At 37.4% G+C, this 15,143-nt stretch overlaps 1 protein-coding gene across 2 annotated transcripts in view; it reads right to left on the bottom strand.

The window, feature by feature from the left end:
- Positions 1 to 15,143, bottom strand: part of Vps39 (VPS39 subunit of HOPS complex) — a 43,781-nt gene that overhangs the window by 13,931 nt on the left and 14,707 nt on the right. For both annotated transcript variants that reach the window (XM_047541222.1, XM_047541223.1), the window contains exons 5-11: positions 12,872 to 12,966; positions 11,884 to 11,982; positions 11,354 to 11,446; positions 8,562 to 8,745; positions 3,802 to 3,922; positions 3,577 to 3,697; positions 33 to 162 (exon numbers count right to left, since the gene is read on the bottom strand). In XM_047541222.1, the coding sequence (XP_047397178.1) occupies positions 33 to 162; positions 3,577 to 3,697; positions 3,802 to 3,922; positions 8,562 to 8,745; positions 11,354 to 11,446; positions 11,884 to 11,982; positions 12,872 to 12,966 (843 nt within the window). The remainder of the gene's footprint in view (positions 1 to 32; positions 163 to 3,576; positions 3,698 to 3,801; positions 3,923 to 8,561; positions 8,746 to 11,353; positions 11,447 to 11,883; positions 11,983 to 12,871; positions 12,967 to 15,143) is intronic.

Raw genomic sequence — 15,143 nt, 5'->3', positions numbered from 1 at the left:
GTTCCTATCTCAGTGCTACACCCACTTGTTACCTGTGCCAAGTTTAGCAAAGACCTGCATGGACTCATCAAAGCGTTTCTGGCAGAAGAGGTTGAAGGCATACAAGTTCTTGATGTGATGGATTTGTTGCTGCTTTTCACTGTCAGAATCATCTTTCATTTCCTAATAAGAATATAGTAAAGGTGAGAGCTAACTCATTCAACAAATATTTATTCAGTACATTCTAAGTGAAACAATATCATAGAAACCACAGATGCCAAAGTGTGCAAGAAAAAAAACATAGTACCTGCACTCACTGACTGCCCTGACAGTCTAACTGTAAGAAACTATGCAAATAAAACACACCAGCCTTTCTATAAAATGCCAAACTACTATTCCTAAAAAATGTCAAGGTCATGAAAAACAAGAAAAGTTGAAGAAACTGTCAAATGCTAGAGGACACTAGGGACAATTAAATGCAAAGTGATTGACAGATTTGATCCTGGAACAGAAAAAAGAATATTAATGGAAAATTTGGCCAAATTTTAATAAATTCTAGTGTTCAGTTTAAAAACAAAAAAAATCAAAACAAAACAGGGTAAGAATGATGACAGAAATGTGGGGGAGGTACCTAACACAGTCTGAGTTATAACTGAGATATGAAGGATGAATTGTAGTTAGTTAGACAAGCTCAGCTGGGAAGGTGACACAAGGGAATGGAAGAGAAATGTATGTTCCTGGCAAATGGGAAAGTACACGTACAAGTCCCTAAAATAACAGACAAAACTGTGCAAGGGCCTAAAGTGACAGTAAAAGTACAGGATGCCAAGAAATGAGAGACATCTGGTATGGCCAACACATTTGGCAAAAGTCGTAGTCACAAGAAAAGCTCAATAAATGGGGCTACTATCAACTATGTTTCTCCTGATAACCTTTCCTTCCTTATATCCCTTTTAACCATTTACCAAATTTAATTTCTTTCTTTAAAATGTCTCTCAATTTCTTCCTTCCCTTCTCTGCCTCCTCCTTTCCCCTCCCCTTTCCCTTCCCTCCCTTTTGCAGCCTTAGTTCAACCATTGTCAGCATGTGGCTGAACTTGGTTCAAGCTCTTTGAACATGGTGCTTTAAAGACTTTCAAAACCTGGCACTGGCCTCCTTTTTGAGCTTATTCCCAATCATTTAAGGTACACCTTCTGTTCCAGTCAGTCAGACTGTGAATCTTCTAGAAATGCATGAAACTTGCTTTCACTTTTTTAACTTTCTCTAATTTTCGATGCTGTTTCCTACTTCTGATGCTAGTCTTAACCTATACTTAAAAGATGCTTGAGCATCTACCTTCAGATGCTTCAGATGCTTTTCCCAGCCCACAGTGAACTGTCCCTAACATTTTGCTCCATTTTGTCAATACCAAAAGTTTAATATTTAATTGCCCTCTGAAAGTTTCATGTATATTCTCTATTTAAATAAAAGACGGGTTCCCTCAGAACGAAAGTGATGCCAACCAATCTTCTTTTGTCATAAAAACGGTACATAGTAATTCAAGTATAGAAAAGAGGAGAAAAGTGGGAACCCACTTTCATCGTCTTATATGCAACTTTATGTTCTTAATTGTGGTGCTGGGACTCTAATCCAGGGCCCAACCCCTGTTAGGCAAGGGCTCTACTACTGAGCTACATCCCCAGCTTCCAACTTTCAGACTGTCTACTGCACAAGGCACAATCTAATGCCTGATAAGAAAAAATAGTCACTAAAAAGAGTTATGTACTGCATATCCTTTTGTAGAGTTTTCAATCTAAGTATATTATTCATTTATATTGAATCACAAGTAAAAGATTGAACAAATTTTTAAGTTTTGGTATTAGGGATTAAACTCAGGGGTGCTTTAGTACTAAGCTAAATCCCCAGCCATTTTGAAATTTTTAATTTTGAGATAGGGTCTTGCTAAGTTGCTGAAAATCTCTCTAAATTGTTGAGGTGGGCTTTGAATTTGTGATCCTTCTGCCTTAGCCTCCCAAGTAGCTGAGATTACAGGTGTGTACCACCATGTCTGGCAACCATGTCTCTTAAGACTGGGTTTTTATTTTAAATCCAGAACTTACCAATATAAAATAAACATTGCTTTTTAAAAGTAGCCACCATAAGTGGCTTTTAAAAAGCTGCCATTGCTTTCCATTTAGAAACAGTTTATAAGACACTCTAGAGATTAAGTTCTATTGCTATTATTTTCATCAAAATTTCTTTAAATTAGAACTGTCCAATTTAATAACTAGATTAGGCTCAGTATGACTTTTGATTGTTTCTTGACATCAAATTCACCCTCTACAGATGACAATCATGAGGATGTTTTAAAAAAGAAGACACCGCTGAGGATATAGCTCAGTCAGTAGAGTGCTTGCCTAGCATGAAAAAGGCTCTGGGTACAATCCCCAGCGCCACCAAAAAAAATAAAAAATAAAAAATAAAAAAAGACACAGACTCTGAATTTATTTCCAAAATGGTTTTTGGCAATGGAAGCATCATTGGCACAAGTGTAAGGTCACTGCTTTGCTGTTGACAATATTCCACATAACATAAAAGAGAGTATCTGCTTTGGTCTGAATATATATCTCACCAGAGGTTCACATTTTGGAAACTGGGTCCCTAGGGCAGCAGTAATGGGAGCTGGTGTGGATTAAGAGGTGGGGCCTGCTGGGAGGTTCTGTAGGTCACTGGGGGCATGAGGTACTTCTCATGCAATCCCTCGGTAGTTCTTAAGACTATAAATGGGGCAAGCCTGGACCCTCCTGGCTTGAGATGTAATTGCTTGTTCCTGCATGGGATCCTCTCATCATTATTCATACCAGGAGGAGGTGCAGTCAATGGAAAGCACTCACTAGAACCTTCACTTGCCACTGAGACTTTGAGCCTCCCAAACTATGAGCTAAATAAACCTTTTTTTCTTCGTAAGTATCCTGTGTCTACTACTTTGCTATAGTGATAATTATATTAGTGATATTAATAAAGTAATAATCATAAATAAAAATATAGCCTGGTTGACAATAACTTGAAGTAGTTTCAGAATACCTAAAGAAGGTCTACTTATTCAGACACAGGAGTTCACTGTTGAAAGGAACTTTGAGGGGCCCTTTAATTGATGCACTTGACTGTCATAAAACTTATGACTACTACTACACTTAAATGTTTGTATTGTATTTAATTTTTCTTTTCCTTCCTTCCTTTCATTTTTCAGTGCTGGGGATCAAACTCAGGGTCTTAACTTGCTAGGCAAGCATTCTACCACTGAGCTATATCTCAACCCCACGGGTCTTTAATTTTAAAAACTATATAATATCTACTGAATTATTTTATTTATCCATTAATTCTGTAAGATACTATTATTATAATTGACATTCATCTTACATTTGAACAGATAAAGTGAAAAAGTAAAATCGCTTAAGAATTACATAGTTATTTTAAGCTAGTCAGACCCTGAATTGAAGGTCTCTCACCTCTGTGCTTATTCTAGTAGCCCAAACTAAATATGAACATCAAATTCACCTACTTTCAAGAACAGTGAGGAAGGCAGAATCACACCCCAAGGTCAGGAGCAAGACTTACTGCAAGCTGCAGAGCCAATTCAAACTGCTTGTCTTGGAGAAGCTGTTGGATTTGAGTTGCCATAGGAACAGGAATGAGTCTCCAAACAAAATGATTGCTGGCCACATAGATAATGTTTGATCTGGAAGGAGGAGTAAGAATACTGGTAACAGCATAGGCTATATGATGACACAAGTGATATTCAAGCCTTGGAATAATATATTAAACACTAAAGAAATTCCTTACCCCCCTGAGGTAATGAAACGGGGCCTTTGTAATTCAATGCTCTGGACCAGAAGCCTAGGTTCAAAAGTTCGGATCTCCACATAGCGAGGCAACACTGCGATGATGTAAGGAGGCTGGTGCTCTATGCAAGAAAAAACATGTTGTGTTATAGCTCTGGTCAAAGGTTTTGGGCTTATGGAGTGTTTCAGTTGCCCATACCAAGCTTCATTCATTCATTCATTTTTTTAATTTAAAATTTTTTTTAGTTGTCGATAGACCTTTATTTTATTATTTATGTGTGGTGCTGAGAATCAAACCCAGTGCCTCACATACGCTAGGCAAGTGCTCTGCCACCGGGTCCCAATCCCAGCCCCTCATTCATTCATTTTGGAGAAGTGGGAAACAAACACAGGGCTAGGCAAGCACTCTATGACTGTGCTACACCCCTAACCCTCTAAGTTGCACTTAAATTATCTTTTAAAAAGTCCATGAGTCAAATACCAAGACAGGATCCTACACTGTGATATAGAAAGGAAAAAAAATATTGCTTTGCCTGAGTGATGTCAAGAGAAATCTGCACACACCCAAAAATGCATCCACCTTTACTAACAGTGATCTGATCCACTCGTACTGTTTCTCCAAATAACTGGATGAAACCATCATGTGCCTCTTTCTCATCAATCACAGAACCAGCCCTCAAAAGTGGGATGCAGCTGCTCCTAACAATATATCAGTGGGAGAATCTGGTGATAAAAACAATTTGTTCATTCTCTTGAAAAGGACAAGAGGAAGGCAGTTTCTTTTTTCCCTCTCCATCTTTCTAGTCAATGTTGTTTCTTCTCAAAATTTTCACAGGGAAATGATGTAAAATCCACTTTTGCAACTATGGTTTGAATGCTTTTGTCCCCTCTAACAGTCAAGATGCCAAGAGCACTGGGAGGTACAGCGTAATGAGAGGTATTTAGGTCATGAGGGATCAGCTCTCATAAATGGATTAATGTTGCTATAAAAAGACCTTGTGGAATAGGTTCTCTCTCTGATTTTCTGTCATGTGCAGACATAGAGTTTGTCCCTCTCTTGTCTTTTACCTTCCTCCATGAAGCAAGAAGACCCTCACCAGATACCAGATGTTGGTGCCTTGCTCTGGGACTTCCAAGCCTCTAAAACTGTGAGAAAATAAATTTCTGTTCTATAAAAATTTCCCAGTCTATGGTATTCTGTTATAGTATCACGAATAAACTTAGACAATGGCTAAATGGTAGAAGAAAGTACCTGGATAGAATTCTCAGTGTAGCCATTTACTTTTTTTTTAAAATCAGTAATTTTATGGTTATACATAATAGTTGGGTTCATCCCAAAGTGTGGTCACTTTCTATTTGACATTTGCTGTGAATCTTATGAGTCTATTTTATAAAACCCACCTTTTTATTTTTTAAAGACAAGGTCTCATTGGGTGCAGTGGCACACACCTATAATCCCAGTGACTCGGGAGATTGAGGCAGGAGGATCTCAAGTTCAAAGTCAGCCCCAGCAACCTGGTAAGACTATAAGCAATTCAGTGAGACCCTGTCTCAAAATAAAAAATAAAAAGATACAAAGGACTAGGGATGTGACTCAGTTGTTAAGTGGCTCTGGGTTCAATACACAGTACCAAAAAAAAAAAAAGTTGGGGGGCCTTGTTAGATTGCCTATGCTGTCCAGGCTGGCCTTATGTTTGTGATTCTTCTGACTCAAGAGTACCTGGGAATACATGCATGTGCCCAAAACACTTTCATTCTACTATCTATTACCCCAAATTTACCCTTGTTGATCCATGTAAATTCTTGGATTACACTTTCTTTTCATTTTTCCCTCCAATTTTTTGAAAATATCAGTTACCATATTTGATCTTTCCTTCCTGTATTTTTCACAAGCATAGGGCAATATAAAACTTAAAGTGCCAAATGAAGCAGAATAATCCCACAATCGTGCTAAAAAAGACAGTATGTAAAAAATCTAAAATCTTCCTTTCTTTGACAGGTTATATGGTAAAGGAGACTGAACATAAATGGAGGAATTTAGTAAATAAGCAACACAGAACATATTTTAAAATACAAAAATTCTGAGTAAGACTGAAGAAGGATCTGCTTTACTTTATAATGAACTCTGATAAGTTTTTTTTATTGTACACTACATTAAATATAACTGCACTAACTTCAACAAAAGGGACTGATGGTGTAGATCAGTGGTAGAACACTTACCTAGCATGTGTCAAGCGCTGGTTTCAATCCCCAGTGAAGTCAACCCGCAGCTCCCCCCAAAAAGGTAGAATGATAAATTTCATGTTAAGTGAATTTTAGTTTGTTTATTTGTTTGATATTGGAATTGAACCCAGGGGTGCTTTACCACCAGTTTTTAATTTTTTTTATTTTGAGACAGGGTCTCAATAAATTGCTGAGGCTGGTCTCCAACTTGGTATCCTACTCTATCAGCCTCCAAAGTCTCTGGGATTATAGGTGTATGCCACCTTGCCTGGCCTGTCTCATCTAACACTCATGTTGGAAACCGCTGTTGTGTTTTTTGCCATGCTTAAAAATAAAAAAAAAATTAAATGTAAAAAATATATATATTAAAAAGCAAACCACTATTTGGCATAATTATATAGAAATTTAACATCAAAGAACATATTCCTAAGAATAGTTTCTTGCAATGGTTAACTTGCTATGAATTTATATTCTTAATTATCTATTTTCTGATAAAAAGTTTTCATATTATATTTGAATTTATATTCTGAACAGTACCATAAGATCTCAAGGTTAGAAGCCAACTAAAAAATAAGTAACTTGAAGTTTAAGTCAAATTTCTATCAGTTTGAATGCTATTGCAATTATTATGCTGATTTTTTGGGGGGGGGGTTCTGGGGATTGAACCTAGGGGTGCTTTTATCACTGAGTTACATCCCCAGTGCTTTTTATTTTCATTTTTTATTTTGAGACAGGGCCTCACTAAGTTGCAAAGGGCCTTGCTAAGCTGCTGAGGCTGGCCCTAATCCTCCTAGTTGGCCTCTTGAGTTGCTGGGATCACAAGCATGTGTCATCATGTCAGGCAGTGCTCATATTTTTCATCTTAACAAAAATAATAATAAAATTCAAAGGCAGGTTGTTTTGTATTTTTTTCTTTCCTTTTATGCTGGCCTCATTTTGAAAAGTCAATACAATTTTCTTTAGTGATAACTTACTTACTTATTCAACAAGTATTTACTAAGAGGCTCTGGTGTTCCAGGCACAGTACTACAACAGTAAGGATTCAAAGAGGATCAAGACTGAGTCCAGAGCTTAAAAAGCTCCTACTATATTCTGAGTGGTAGGGTACCATGACAGCAATATCTCAAAGGGGTGTGGAAGGCTGGAAAGAGTGACTTATCCTGTCTGTGGCCCAAAGAAAGCTTCATAGAGGAAGTGCCTCAAAATGTGGTTCAGTATGTTAAGGCACAGAAATGTTTTTGAGAAGCACTGTGGAAAGTACTGGGAACTAGCAAAGGTTTTAAAACAGGAACTGTCAAGATGGGGAATCAGAAATACCCTTCAAAACAAATTATGTGCATCTTCGGCTCATCTACCGATTTTTTTTCCCTCCTGAAAGGAAAGTAAGTTTCCCTAGAACATCGGGAAGCTGCCTGTGAAGCTCTCAGGACTCCCAAACTTATTAACATACATAATCTTGGATCTTTTAAAACACTGTCCTTTTGATTTTTCTTCTTTCTGGTTTACCTTCCTTTTTATTTACCTTCCTCTAAACACCACCAGAACATGATGCTTTTAAGACATTCTACCCATTGAAGAATCTGCGGGCCTCTCAGATCTTTTCATGGACCTGGAACAATTGGCCCTATTTTATACCTACATAATTCAGGTCACCTATTTCAACTAGGTCAGAATCTGTAATGACCTCTCACATATCAGTATATCTTTTATATTTCCACATTACTCTTTCTGCCTGGAATGAAAGAAAATTTTTCTTAGCAAGATCCCAAACTCCCTACCTGGTCTGATCCAAATTTACCCATACAGCGAACCTTCTTCCTGACTAAACAATGAATTCCCCTCTCAGTGAATTGCTGAATTTTAATGCACTCCAATTAACACCTTAAGTGGTGACTTGTTTTTTGTCTTTATCCAAGACGTAATGCAGTCCTTAGAGACAGAAAGCATGTCTGTGCCCCACAACACAGCAATGACTATTTAAAAATGCTCATGCTTCTGACCACAAAGAAATTATTGCAGAAGTGGTCATTATGCTTCCAAGTGATACTACTGCAGAGAGTTGGCAGCTTGAGGCAGACATAGCAACAGAAACATGTAATGTGTAGGTCAGACACTGACACCTAAATGCAATTTGTGCCTCTAAGCTACAAAAATAATGGCAATCATCTTTACACATGTTAAAGGAATAAATAAGGAATTTCTACTAATTTCCAAATGTAGTCCATTAGGCAGAGGACATCCACACAAAAACTTAAGAAGGTGAAGAAAAGGAACTAAGAAGTAAAATAGCAGCAGACAATCACTTCCTAAATGTACATTTCTGTTTACATTATTTCCCCTCTGGAGCAAAACTTGGCTGCTTGCAAAAACTAGGTCATCTCATTTTTAATGACCCTAAAACACTGACTACTTAAAGAAGGGAACTGAGTGAATGACAGAACATGAAGCAGTCTACTAAAGCTGAGTGGGACTCCATGCCACAGGGATGACACACAACCCCAGCACAAAGTAGGAAACAATAGCTACTGCTGGTCTCACCCATGGCCACTGGTATGTCTGTCCAGTTCAGGGCACATTTCTGGGTGCAGATTCCCTCTTCATTGAGGACCACAGTAAGATCATCCTGACCCACAGCCACTTTTCCATCTGCCAGCGGTGCAACTAAGGGCTCCAGCTGTTTTCCTGTTGGAAAGAGCTCTTTGATGGACCCCTTTCCATCCACCTAGAAGAAGATAAAGTGAGTCACCCAAGATTCCCTGGTCAGAGGCATGAAGATAGCCTGAAAAGAAAAGCCCATAATATTCCTTATTTGACATTAAGTATCACAGTGTTCATTATAACAATCTTTATCACAGTGTAAAACCAGTTCTCTAATATACAGAAAAGTAACTGATGATGTCAGGTGCTCCAAGAATGCAGAGTCACTGCAGCTCTCATACCCTGCTGGTGGGAATCAGAATGCTACAGTCATTTTGTCAGCTGGTTTCTTACAAGTTAAATATAAACTTACCATATGACCCAGCAACCACATTCCTAGGCATTTGCCCAAGGGAAATGAAAAGTTATGTTATGCAAAACCTGAATGCAGATGCTTATTGTTTTATTCATAATTGCTAAAAACTGAGAATAATTATCCTTCAACTGTTGAAAGGATAAACCATAATACACCCATACCAGAGAATGCTACTTAACTATGAAAAAAATAAACTATGGTCACACACAACATGGATGCGTCCATCTCAAATATATTATGTTATGTGAAATAAGCCAGATTCAAAAGGTTACATATTATATGATTCTACTACATAACATTCTGAAAAAGATAAATGTTCAAGAGACAACTGATCTGTGGTCACCAAAGCTTGGGAGTTAGGTGAGAGGCTGATTTCAAAGGGCACTTTGAGGGAATTTTTCAGGTGACAGAATTGCTCTGAACTTAGACCATGACATTAGTTATACAACTCTGGGTATTTGTCAAAACCCAGAACTATATACCAAAAAGAATGAAAGTTTATTGTATGTCAATAAGTGAATAACTTTTGAAGAGCTTAGGGTACAAAGCAAGATTTCCTACCCTTAGGAAACTGTATCCTCGCCAGGTATGGTGGCACATGCCCAAAATCCTAGTCAATCAAGAGGATGAGGAAGGAGGATTACAAGTTCAGACTAGCTTGGATAACTTAGTGAGACCCTATCTCAAAATAAAAAATAAAATAAAAGGACTGGGGATGTAGCTCAGTGGTGGAGAGCCTCCAGATTCAATTCCCAGTACCACCACTAAAAAAAAAAAAAAAAAAGTAGAAAGAAAAGAAAACTTCACTTTTGGGGAACAAAATTGACCAAATTACATTGTTATATTGTGTTCATGTACAAGTATATAACAATGAATTCCACTACTCTATATAATAATAGTAATAATATGCCAATAAAAATATATATGTAATAAAAAATGTAAAAAGAAAACTACCCTGAAGAAGATGAAGGAGGCAGGGGATACAGTTCACTGGTAGAGCACTTGCCTAGCATACATGGGGTGAGTAAGTGTGGCATGGTGGGGGGTGATAGAAGAATCCACAGAATTCAGGGGACTAAGAGCCCTAATTCGGCTTTTGGCTCAGTCCCTCACTCCTTGTAGACTTCTCTCAGCATCTAATGCCCAGTTGTTACTTAGCTACACAGCAGTGATTCCTCCAGGAGTTTGCAACCCCAATGCTGATCAAAAATAAACATACAAAACAAATACATTAAAAAGATACACAGGGGCTGGAGTTGTGGCTCAGTGGTAGAGTGCTTGCCAGGCATGGGTTTGATCCTCAGCATTGCATATAAACAAACAAACAAATAAAATAAAAGGTCCACTGACAACTAAAAGATATTTAAACAAAAAAAGAAAGAGAAAGAAGAAAATATACACAATGGAAACTAGGGAGAAAGTCTTCTGGAATTTCAAAGACAGGATTATTAAAGTTGTGTAAAGCTAAGGAATTTAGATTGCTTTATAATATGAATGGTATATCAATCTTTTCTAGAGTACATATATTAAGAGGAAAAAAACAATGTTGTATATATTTACCACTTAAGAGGAAAAGCAGATTTAAAACAATGAGTAAAACATGATACTTTTGTAAACAGGGCAGAAGCCTATACACCGAATAGTTAACAGTGATTCTTTTCTTTGTGCAGTACTGGGGATTGAACCCAGAGCTTTGTGCATGCCAGGTAAGTGCTCTACTGCTAGGCTATACTGCTTGTCCCCATGATTATTTCTGAATGGCAGGGGAGGATTCTGGGTGATTTGCATTTACTTTATTTCCTTAACTATATTTTCTTATTTTCTATAATACACACATGTAGATTTTGAAATTAAAAAAAAAAAATCCTGAAAGTTAATTTGAAAAACAAATATACTAAGAAATTTTAGGGAGCAGGAGACCAAAGTCTCAAATATATTTAAGCTAACACTAAAACTGATATAAAATTCCTGAGCACTGAAGCCTTAGGCTAGCAATCCATGATAATGGGTTGGACCAACACAAGCAGCTTAACTATCTGTCCTAATAATCAGATACACACTGGATAATCATTATGTAGAGAACTGAGAGTCAACTCTGCTTGGCTTAAGTTACACAGACATCTTATTTGTGGAAAATGCTGAGTATAAACAAATAAACAAATACAGAAATAAACATAGACCCTGTTATGCCAAAAACCCTACCTGAGGTGTTCTTCTGACCTATAGCTCAGAAGCACATAATCGTCTTCCCAAGGTAAACCCATAATCATCTTCCCCAAAGTAAACTGATGACGTTTGAAAAATCTTAAGATTTTACCCTTATTAGGTAGTAGTCTCTCTTGAAACCCACACAGATAGAATTCTCACACCACGCCATGGACTTGGGCACATCTGGTACACTGAAATCCCCCTGAAGAAAGAGAGTAAAAGTTCAAATGAAAAGACATTAAATCAAACAAAACAAAACAAAACCACAATCTTTCTATTATTCTGCTTCTATTCTGTAAAATAACCCTCACCCTCATCTTAGCACAATTCTCTTAGCACAAAGTCAGGAAATTGCTCTTTAAAAAATAGAACTCACCAAGGAATTGGACAAAGTGCATCTAGAAAAGGTGAAAGAAACCTCATTCTAAAATAAACCAATCTGCAGAAATGCTGTAGAATTACATCACAAGTGGGCCTGAACGAGCTTTCAGGTGCTTCATACCAGAGTACTGGTTTGAGAGGAACTACGAGCTGGGGATGCTAAACTTCACTGGAATCCATAGACAGTCTCTCAAGCTATGGGCTGACTTTGGCAGCAGCTCCCACCCAACCCATGAACCAGGCACTAATGGACTATACCTGCAATTCATGAAATTCTCTGTCTTTCCAGAAGTAAAGCTGCAGCTTCTTTTTCACTGCTACACACATCCGTAATACCTCCTCACCAGTCTCTGTGTGCTAGGAAAAGATACAGCAAATGAGGATGCATATATGGTGACTCCATAACTGAGTGACAACAGGATCAGGCATTTTCTAACTTGAAACAGTTATTGATCTGAAAATCCCCTGTAATATATAAAGTCTGGCTGCCAGAAAAGCTCTCTAAGATGTATTTAGAAACAACTGGGTAAGGAACACTTTGTCCTAAAGGCCTGTCAGCAAAGAACCCAGCACCATGTGGGCATTTCTAATTCAGAGGAAAATCCCAGGGTAGCCTTCCCCTATGTAACTGCTCCCTCCTCCCCAACCCCTTAAATGTTGTTTAATCATGATTATCATGAACAGGGTCAGGGATCAACAAGCTCATTAAAGAAGTGGGGAAGAGAAAATTCCTAAGCATGAAACAATGAGGTATCAAAGTGAACCATAAATGCTAAAAAGTGATCAGAGCTTAGTAGAGAGATAAGGCAGATTTTGAAGAATGTAATGATGAAGAATTGGCAAAAATAAGGAGAGATGTCTTTTTCAAACAACTAAAACTCCCTAAAGACAAAGACCACAGTGAACTGTGGTCATTAATGTCATTAATTATGTTCATGATACTGTTATAGTCTTGCTTTCCCATTCGTGGTTTGTTCATGACAAGTATTTTTATCCTTGGTTAGTTGTTTCCTGCCATACAGATGTCTGGTATTCTAATTAGCACACACATATTTTACATATGCACATATTTCAACCTGGTACCACACACTCTGGATGAAATTTCTCTAATATAATCCAAAGTAAAATAGTCTCTGGAATTTGCTAGATTGAGATTGTCAATGTCATTTCTCCCATGGAATGGTAGGAATGTAGGAGACTATACTGATTAAAGCACAAAGACCAAGTTCATCTTGCATACACTTACCTGAAGGTCACATGTGAACAGCGAAGCTCCCTTTGCCTTTGAAACTGTAGTGATTTGTTGAAATGTCAATAGGTCATGGACATAAATGTTGTTTTCTGTTTAGGAAGAGGTAAAATGTCACTGTCAATGATCACCGTTCTCTAGGAGAGCCACCTTTACGACAAAAAGTAACTGTCTGACTTGCAGAAGATGTTGATTGGGATGTACCTTCAGTTTTATTTATTTTCCTTCTGGGCTATTATCAGTACAAAATACATAAGTGGTCACCTGGTCTTTTGAACTTGGATATTTCATTCCTCAAAAATTTCGTATGACTTGAGTAAAAGCTCTTTCATTTCTATAGCACCTTTTCAACCTGTCCTCAAGTCTGGAAATTTGTAATGTAGTATTTGTACCAGAAATGTCTTTCAAAGCTATAATACAGGAGGTTCTAATGAGAAAGAAGGAAAACCTCAGTGGATTTTGTACAAACCCATGGTAAAGATTTGTTTCAGCAAAGGTAGCAAAATAATATAATGGTTCCCTTTAGGCTACCTAGTTCCATGATCCTGGAACGTGAATGCCTGAATCAGTACAAAACCAAACCAAATATATACTATGTTTTTCCTATATATACATACTCATGATTAAATTTAATTTATAAATTAGGCACAGTAAAAGATTTTTAAAAATAATAGAACACTTATAATATACTGTTAACAAAAATTAATATGAATATGGTCTCTCTCTCTCTCAAAAAAATATACTTTCTTATACTATACCTACCACTCTTCTTTCAAACCCACAGTTGACTACAGGTAACTAAACCACAGAAAGTGAAACTGTAGATGAGGGGGACCAATATAATTTCACCCTGGCCTCATATCTAGTTGTTGACATGAAGATTTAATTGCCTTAAATGTTCATCTGTGGACCTAGGAACTAAGTTTACAATAATTCTGCTATTTGGGCCCTAGGCTGAAGAGGGTTAGGCAAATTTCTAGTCCTTGGCTTGTGAAGAAAACACATAAGTGGCTGTCTTCCACGAAACTACAGCTTTTCAAACAAGGCTCTTAATAGTCTGGCCTCCATCTGTCTTTCAACCGATAGCTTGCCACTCTACCACATATCTCAAGTCTGGCCATAACGAACTACTTACCATGTACTATCACATCATGGGGTCACTTCTTTCTTCTTGAGGAAATTCTAATCATCCATCCAACTATACAGCATAGTCCATCCCATTACTATGATCCCACCACACTTTTTTTAAAAATTTTATTTTTATAGACTGCATTTTGATTCATTGTACACAAATGGGGTTCAACTTTTCATTTCTCTGGTTGTACATGATGTAGAATCACACTATTCGTGTAACCATACATGTACACAGGGTAATGATGTCTGTCTCATTCTACTATCTTTCTTTCTCCCGCCCTCATTTTCCTCTACACAATGCAAAGTTCCTCTGTTCTTCTCTTACCACTCCCTAACCCTACTCCATTATGTATCATCATCCACTTATCAGAGAAACATTTGGCCTTGGGTTTTGGGGGATTGGCTTGTTTTACTTAGCATGATATTCTCCAACTCCATCCATTTGCTTGCAAATGCCATAATTTTATTTTTCTTTATGGCTGAATAATATTCCATTGTGTATATATATATATATCACAGTTTCTTTATCCATTCATCTACTGAAGGGCATCTAGGTTGGTTCCATAATCTAACTATTGTGAATTGAGCTGCTATAAACATTGATGTGGTTGTGTCACTGTAGTATGTGATTTTAAGTCTTTTGGGTATAAACCAAGGAGTGGGATAACTGGGTGGGTCCATTCCAAGTTTTCTGAGGAATCTCCATACTGCTTTCCAGAGTAGCTGCACCAATTTACAACTCTACCAGCAATGTATGAGTGTGCCTTTTTCCCCACATCCACACCAACACCTATTATTGCTTGATAACAGCCATTCTAATTGGGGTAAGATGAAATCTTAGGGTGGTTTTAATTTGCATTTCTCTAATTACTAGAGATGTTGAATACTTTTTCATATATTTGTTGATAGCCTGTATATCTTCTTCTGTGAAGTGTCTGTCCAGTTCCTTAGTCCATTTATTGATTGGGTTCTTTGTATTTTTGGTGTTAAGTTTTTTAAGTTCTTTATAAATTTTGGAGATTAGTACTCTATCTGAAGTGCATGTGGAAAAGATTTTCTCCCACTCTGCAGGCTCTCTTTTCACATTGTTGATTGTTTCCTTTGCTGAGAAAAAGCTTTTTAGTTTGAATCCATC

This window comes from Sciurus carolinensis, chromosome 2 (assembly GCF_902686445.1).
Source record: "Sciurus carolinensis chromosome 2, mSciCar1.2, whole genome shotgun sequence".
Classification (NCBI taxonomy): Eukaryota; Metazoa; Chordata; class Mammalia; order Rodentia; family Sciuridae; genus Sciurus; species Sciurus carolinensis.
Note: the sequence above shows the minus strand (reverse complement) of the source record. Positions and strands in the feature narration are given on the sequence as shown.